Genomic DNA, 8231 nt, shown 5'->3' on the forward strand with positions numbered 1-8231 from the left:
AATGCCGTGGGGTTTTCCTCTCTGTTAAGTGACCGGAACTCTGCAGTGAGACAAACATGAGCTCGTGTGTGAGACAGAGTGAGAAATGAGTCTCGATCAGCCCGTCCCGTGGATCTGACAGCACGTTCAGTAAAACCGGTTTGTGTGTTAGCGGAGCAAAATGGCTGACTGACCCACACACACTTTGTGACACACACACTTGTTCACGGAGGAGACGGTGTGTATTGAGCTCGAATGCGCAGTAAAAGTGAGCGCGAGTGTTTGCTCAAGAAGCCGTTTGTCGCACCGTGAACGTGCGCGCGTGTGTCGCGCCATAGCTGATGCTGAGCGGTAACGTTAGTTAGCATATTAGCACTGATGCTAACAGGCCTCAAATCACACACTGGGCAAGAAAAGAACAATCAGTCGATACAAATTTCCATACAGTGAGATGAAACAGAGTTTTGCGCGCGCGATTCTGAAGTTTGTTCGTGTTCGTTTGGTTTCTGTGTGGAAATAACGGGCATGAATATTCACTGGGTGGCGGTGCTAATGCTAACCCAATCACTGTAAATAACGGGGCGTCAGTGATGAAAGTAAGGGCTTACAACGATTTCAAATAAACCAAAGGTATATTTTCACATTGTAGCGATTGTCAATTGTGTTAAAAGATGTGTGAAGTTATTGTGGCTGTTGTGTTCGCCGTCTGTAAACATAGCTCGAGACTGATCTTACAAGAGTCACGTGAACACACACATCTGGGGCTGTTTAACCATATCATCTGAATGTTTCATGTAGAAATGATCAAAACATATGTGTGTGTTTTGGTCGTTGACAGCTCGTCGTGTTTATAATGGCGTCAAGTGAGTTAATGATGTGATGTGATGTTCTGTTGGGTTTGTGTGAACATGTGTGACAGAATGTAGAATGCTTATGTCACTTCCTCTCACCTGAGTGACACATAGTGAGCCCTGTCTAGCCAGATGTGTTGAGCAGTTCATTACTTTAGATATGTGATTAAACATGTCTTATAAATGACACTGAATGTGTTACACACACACATTTCATCTGAGTATTTTCTGATTCAGCAGAGGAGATTCACATGTTTTCATCGAGCAGTTTGAAGAAGAGTGGAAATGAGAAGAGTAATTGACATGATCTGGGTCATACAGCTGCTTTCTGCATGTGTTTGTGCCGTTGAGATGCTATAAATGCAGCGTGGTAACACGGCCATCTTTAAATAGATCATTGGACGGTTGAAGTAACAGGAGAAGAGAACTGTACATGCAAGTCATGATGTTAAAAGAGACTTACACCGTGTCTACACCGGGCGCAACATGACAACCTGCTTGTTCTTAATGGGTTTGTCTCGCCGCGGCGCATCCATTGTGGACAATATTTGAAATTATAATGGGTTGTAATGTGTTTCTAATGTCTTTTGTCATGTCGCGTCCGGTGTAGACACGGTGTAGAAGTCTGGCCTGAACCGTCAATGTTTGTTGTAATACTGCTCTAAAGTGTTGTTGTGGGTCAGGCTGTCTCATGATGTTTGTGTTTAGACAGATGAGAGCAGTCGATCATACAGACGTGTCCAGTGTACCACAGGACTGACTCTTTAAATCTGATGATGGTTCAGTGAAACTCAGTTATAGGTCATCTGTCACTTCACCTTACTTTCTGTATTTTTCATGTCTTGCAGGTAATGTGATGGTCTCTGGGGTCCGGCCTGAGCCGCAGGTGCTTCGTTGTCACGCGTCCGCGCGCTGGATCTGCCTCGCTGCCCGCAGGCAGTAAACTCTCACCCGACTCTTACAACATAAACGGACAAGATTGCCAAGATCTGTCCCGTGTCGAGCATGACGGCCACAACCCGCGGGTCACCCGTGGGGGGCAATGAGAGCCAGGGGCAGAGCCAAGCACCGGAGAGCCAGAACCAAACTGTCTTACCGCAGAACCAGGTCTGTGTGTGTGAATAAATTGAAGTACTGGTGAAGATGAGCTGTAAATCACTGCAGTTTATAAACAGGCCGTCAGGTCAGCACAGAGGACATGTCTTAAGTGAAGCTGTTGTGATCGTGTGCTTCAAACCAAAACTTCCCTTCACATTGGAACATATTGGCCCGGTTTCACAGACACGGAAAAGTCTAGGCCTTTGTTAAATTGGGATATTTAAGTCGCTTTTATACAGACGCTGTGTAATAGAATATATAGAAACACTGATTGATCTTATTTCAGTTAAGAAAGCTTACACATTCAATTTAGTCTGGAACTAGTCTTAAGTCTGTGAAACAGAGCCTTGTTCTGTTATCGTGATATCAGACACCAACTCAAGACACCACATTCACTTTCGTTCGTGTTTGTGTGTTCGCCATATTTACATCTGGCTTTTATCCAAAAGAACCTACAACATTGCTGAAAACAAGAAAGTGATTCATTTTAGCTTTCACACAAGCAAATCATCCACCCAAACAGACAGAATCTGCTCTGAGGTGTTTAACAGACCCGTGAAGATACATATAGAGATTTCTTCCTTCTGTGGAACATTTGGGGACTTCATCTCATGTCTTTAGATTTGATCATCTGCACATCATCATGTGTTTCTCCTGTGTGTGTTTAGACTCCCTCACCAAACTCCTCTTATGAGACATCACCTGTCAGTGCTCCTGAGGAACAGGGTCAGGGTGTTGCCCCGCCCACACAGGAAGAGGAGGAGCCGGCCTTCCCCCACACAGACCTGGCCATGCTGGACGACATGATCAACCGGTGCGTTCTGATGAACTTTACACATTTGAATGTTTACTTCCTGTGTTTTTTGTGGTTTGCTTCTTGTCTTCTGCTCTGATTGGCGGCGCTCTCTCTGTCATTCAGGCCCCGCTGGGTGGTTCCAGTCCTGCCTAAAGGAGAGCTGGAGGTTCTGCTTGATGCTGCTATAGATCTCAGTAAAAAAGGTGAAGTGTCATGAAGTCACCTGATGTGTGATGACATGTGTCAGGTGTGCTGTGACATTGGAGTTTAATGCGGTGTGTCGTGCAGGGCTGGATGTGAGGTGTGAGGAATGTCAGAGGTTCTTCCGTGACGGCCTGACGATCTCCTTCTCTAAAATCCTGACGGATGAGGCGGTGAGCGGTTGGAAGTTTGAGATTCACGTGAGTTTGCTGGGTCATGTATGTTGGCTGGATGAAGTGTTGGATATCTCAGGATCTGTTGTTTCTTTGCTTTCAGAGGTGTATCATTAATAACACTCACCGGCTCATCGAGCTCTGCGTGGTCAAACTGGCTCAGGATTGGTTTCCTCTTCTTGAACTGCTCGCCATGGCAACCAACCCGCACTGCAAGTTTCACATCTACAACGGCACGCGTCCGTCTGAAAGCGTCCCTGCAGGTGCACAGCTTGAGGACGATGAACTGTTCGCCCGCTCGCCTGACCCTCGGTCACCTAAGGTACTTCTCCTCAACCCTTCCTGTGAAGCAAACCTGAAACACAGTCTGACCGACCTTATACAAACCTGGGGCCGGACTCACAAAACTCTGCTCAAGACAAAAAAATATAAGATTGTTCTAAAGATAAGAAGTTTGTAAGAATGTTTCATCTTAAGAAGCTTTCCTTTGGTTCAGTGGTAAGAGCGTGACGCTTGCAACGCCAAGGCCATGGGTCGGATCCCAGGGGATTGCACATAGTTAGAAAAAATGTATAGAATAAGTCACTGTACGTCGCTTTGGATAAAAGTGTCTGCCAATTGCATAAATGTAAGTTCTCAAATATTTTGGTAACATCATCTATGATTTGTAAATTAATCTTGAAAAATATTGAAGAACTGCATTAAGGGGATATTTCACTACCAAATCAAAATGTCCTCATGTTCTACCTCATGTTCTCACGTTCTAGCTTTCCTGTAGCTCAGTGGTAAGAGCATTGAGTTAACAACTCAAGGTTGTGCGTTCGATCCCAGGGGATTGCAAATACCTATGTAAAATGTATAGGATAAAGCAATGAAAGTCGCTTTGGATAAAAGCGTCATCCAAATGCCTAAATGTAAATGTAAATGTACTCCCCCTCGAGGTCTCCTGACTGAATATGGTTTTCTTCTTGAACAAAGTTATTATTCCACCCATCATCTTACTGCCAAGCCCTAGAATGGGAGTGAACGGGTGTTGATTATTTGAAGCTCCAAAAACTGCATTCGTCAATGAAAGAACTGGCGGGTACGGATCTGTGGTCTTCACAAAGGTCTCTGAAGTGAATCCTTGCGTTTGTTTAAGAGGAATCTCCATATTGACAGCGCTATTAACATTGAAGTCTAGCTTCCGTCATCTCTTGAATGCGCATGAACCAGAGGCTTGTTCTTCCTGGAGATGACGGTGATGAAATCTCCCACCAAAGGAGACGGTGTCCTATTGAAACAAAATGAAAGATGCAGCGTTCATCACCAGAATTTACCACACGCCTGAGTCATCTGCAGGAAGACAAGCCTCTTGTTCAGGTGCGTTCAAAAGAAAACGGAAGTTAGACATCAACAAACGCATGGATTGGCTTCAGAGACCTTTGTGAAGACCACGGATCCGTGTCCAGCAGTTCTTTCATCGGATCGATGCACTTTTGGGAGCTTCAGAAAATCAACACCCGTTCAACCCCATTCTAGGGCTTGGCAGTAAGATAATAGGTGGAATAATAACTCTGACTGCATTATTCTTTCAGATGAAAACCATATTCAGTCAGGAGACCTTGAGGGGGAGTAGAACATTTTGATTCGTGGGTGAAGACCGCTTTAAGAAGTTGTTTCGGAAACACATTTTTCTTCAATTTGAATTGAAGAGCCGATATGGCGGTTAAGAAGAATGTTCTTTTGTATATCCGGCCCCTGATCTCTCACAACGTCTGGACCACTTCCTGAAAATGTTGTCAGATGTTTGTTCTTTTATTTGTTGTCCTAAGGCAGGGGTGTCCAAAGTCAGTCCTGGAGGGCCTGCGTCCTGGAAAGTTTAGCTTCAACCCTAATCAAACACACCTGAACAGCTAATCAAGGTCTCACATAGCAGACTAGAAACTTCAAAACAGGTAGGAGATAAACTCCTTCAGGACTGTGGCCCTCCAGGACCGACATTGGAAACCCCTGTCCTAAGGTATCAACCCCAAACAAACAAGACTGTCTATGAATCTTTTTTGAGTTTTGAGTACATGTGTGAAAATACGTTATGTTAGGAATCATTAGTGTGCATGGCTCTAGCAGGACTGAGTTCTTCTGTGATACTCTGTGCTCAGGGTTGGCTGGTGGACCTCATCAATAAATTTGGAACGTTAAACGGGTTCCAGATTCTACAGGAGCGCTTCATGGGCAGTCAAGCTCTTAATGTCCAGATCATCGCAGCTCTCATCAAGTACGTACACCTTCCAGCGTTCACAGGCTGGAGCCAGAGAGATCTGGTAGCTCAGGATTATTAATCCCACAAAAGCATAGATGACATGATGCGCTCAATTTGTCTTTCAGACCTTTTGGCCAATGTTACGAGTTTTTGACTTTACATACGGTGAAGACCTTTTTCTTGCCTATAGTGGAGATGGTTCCACAGTTTTTGGAGAACCTCACAGATGAACAGCTGAAGAAAGAGGCCAAAAACGAGGCCAAAAACGATGCTCTGTCTATGATTATAAAGTCGCTGAAGAATTTGGCGTCCAGAGTTCCCGGTCAAGAGGAAACGGTCAAAAACTTGGAAATAGTTCGGTTAAAGATGATCCTTCGGTAAGTTTCCTCTCATTGTGCAGTCTGTCTGATTGAATGTGCTCTGATGATGGAATTTCACCTGCTTTACAGGTTGTTGCAAATTTCCTCCTTTAACGGGAAAATGAATGCACTAAATGAGGTGAACAAAGTGATCTCCAGCGTGTCGTATTACACCCATCGTCATGGCAACCCAGAGGAGGAGGAGTGGCTGACTGCAGAGCGCATGGCTGTAAGAGCCAATCAAACAGCGTATGACCCAGAATTTGAGATGTGTTGATTGGGGTTAGATGATGCTGATGATCTGTGTGTGTGTTAGGAATGGATTCAGCAGAACAACATTCTGTCCATTGTCCTGAGAGACAGTCTTCATCAGCCGCAGTATGTGGAGAAGCTGGAGAAGATCCTGCGCTTCGTCATTAAAGAGAAAGCTCTCACCCTGCAGGACCTGGACAACATCTGGGCTGCACAGGTACCCCGCCGCAGTCATATGATGACACACTGACCGTGCGTCTGAAGTCGCCTACTTCCACACTATATAGTAGGCGAAAATGAGTATGATTCACGATGTCCGAAACCTCAGTGTACCCCGATGGTCTTCTGCTTCCACCGAGATTTGTGAGTGGTGTATTGAACACTTCTCTATCCCATGATGCCACGGGAGCTGAGCAACGCTCACTTTTCATAAGTAAATCAAAGAAAAATAGAAGAAAAAACTTCAAAGCGGGTGTTACAGATTAATCAATTTCTTATGAATAAATTATGTTTGTACCGACGCCTAGGAACAGGTTGATGTTAAAGGGGTGATGTGACACGGCTGAAAGGAATATCATGGTTTGTTTTAGATGTAACTCAATGTGTAAACATGATTTAAGGTTGATAAACGCTGTATTCTTCACACACGTGCATGTTTGTATCTGATCAGATTTTGAACAAAGCTCACGGCTCTGAAAAGTGAGGTGTGCTCTGATTGGCCAGTTCACCAGTGTGTAGTGATTGGTGGAATACTGCAAGCGTGTGAGGGAAATGTAACACCTCTGACCATATTTGGAACATCAGGTTCCTCTTCTTACTTGTGTCTACATTTGTGTGGTCTTGGTCACATCAGACCACCAACTGATGTAGATTTGTGGGGGTGTGCTTACACCAGGTGTTTCAGGCCTTTTTGCCTTTAGATAGAATGCATCTTTTGTTAACACACTTTCATTTCTGATATTTTACACGTCTAATACATGCATGATCAACTTATAACACACCAAAGACTCAGAAAAACCCCTGTTCGTATCACATGACAATAAAACATGGCGGATGCAGTACGTCTGAAATCTATTCATAGAACCCCACACGCACTATATAGTAGGTAGTGTTTTAACGGCCGATAGGTGGGTACTTCATTTAAATCAGTATGTACTGTCACAGTATGTGATTTCAGATGCTGCACAGGCTTTATCAGTTCACAAGATACAGCTGTTTGTTTTTCTCAGGCTGGAAAGCATGAAGCCATCGTCAAGAATGTTCACGACCTGTTGGCCAAGCTGGCGTGGGATTTCTCTCCGGAGCAGCTCGACCGTCTGTTCGACTGTTTCAAGGTGAGCGGCCCATCATGCCTTGTGGTCATATTGTGGTGCTGTAGTGATGAAATGTTAAATATTGTGTGCTTGCGACCGTCAGGCGAGTTGGACCAACGCAAGTAAAAAGCAGCGGGAGAAGCTTCTAGAATTGATCCGCAGGCTGGCCGAGGACGATAAGGACGGGGTGATGGCTCACAAAGTGCTCAACCTACTGTGGAACCTGGCGCACAGCGATGACGTCCCTGTGGACATCATGGATCAGGCTCTGAGCGCTCACATCAAGATCCTGGACTACAGCTGCTCTCAGGTGAAGACGAGCACACATCCCAGCGCTTCCAGCTCTTCTTTCATGAAGCAGTCAATGAGCTCTGCGGTCTGTCTTACAGGACCGTGACACCCAGAAGATGCAGTGGATCGACCGCTTCATCGAGGAGCTTCGCACCAATGATAAGTGGGTGATTCCAGCGCTGAAGCAGATCAGGGAGATCTGTAGTCTGTTTGGAGAAGCTCCTCAGAACCTCAGGTCAGTCAGAGATTCAGGTGTGAGGTGTTTTCAAGGTCTGGAGTTCGTTCTCAGCGTCTCTCTATCTCTCGTGCAGTCAGACACAGAGGAGTGCTCACGTCTTCTATCGTCACGACCTGATCAACCAGCTTCAGCACAATCACGCACTGGTCACGCTGGTGGCTGAGAATCTGTCTGCGTATATGGAGAACATGAGACAGTTCTCCAAAGGTATGTGTGCTTGTGTACTGTTGTCATGCTACCAGACTGAGGTACTGAGCTGCATTTGTGACGTTCCTCTCAGATCGTTCCGGCTTTGACCCTCAGACGGTTCGAGCGGGCAGCAGGTACAGCCACGTTCAGGAAGTTCAAGAGAGACTCAATTTCCTGAGGTCAGTCACAGTTGTGACACAGACAGAATCTGTGTTTGAGGAGCCAGAAGTGCTTGATTTCTTTGATGTG

The 8231-nt window shown here is 45.3% G+C and overlaps 1 protein-coding gene across 5 annotated transcripts in view; it reads left to right on the forward strand.

Annotated features, from left to right (window-relative positions):
* LOC130424451 (probable ubiquitin carboxyl-terminal hydrolase FAF-X) overlaps nt 1-8231 on the forward strand; it is a 33206-nt gene that overhangs the window by 432 nt on the left and 24543 nt on the right. For 2 of the 5 annotated variants that reach the window (XM_056750112.1, XM_056750116.1), the window contains exons 2-15: nt 1679-1937; nt 2597-2742; nt 2848-2927; nt 3013-3125; nt 3202-3420; nt 5240-5355; nt 5466-5717; nt 5790-5928; nt 6016-6168; nt 7181-7285; nt 7368-7574; nt 7654-7790; nt 7867-8000; nt 8074-8161. In XM_056750112.1, coding sequence (XP_056606090.1) covers nt 1836-1937; nt 2597-2742; nt 2848-2927; nt 3013-3125; nt 3202-3420; nt 5240-5355; nt 5466-5717; nt 5790-5928; nt 6016-6168; nt 7181-7285; nt 7368-7574; nt 7654-7790; nt 7867-8000; nt 8074-8161 — 1991 coding nt within the window. In that variant the 5' untranslated portion in view covers nt 1679-1835. The other 3 variants (XM_056750115.1, XM_056750113.1, XM_056750114.1) reach the window with 3 other exon arrangements.

The sequence above is a fragment of the Triplophysa dalaica genome, chromosome 6 (assembly GCF_015846415.1).
Source record: "Triplophysa dalaica isolate WHDGS20190420 chromosome 6, ASM1584641v1, whole genome shotgun sequence".
NCBI lineage: Eukaryota > Metazoa > Chordata > Actinopteri > Cypriniformes > Nemacheilidae > Triplophysa > Triplophysa dalaica.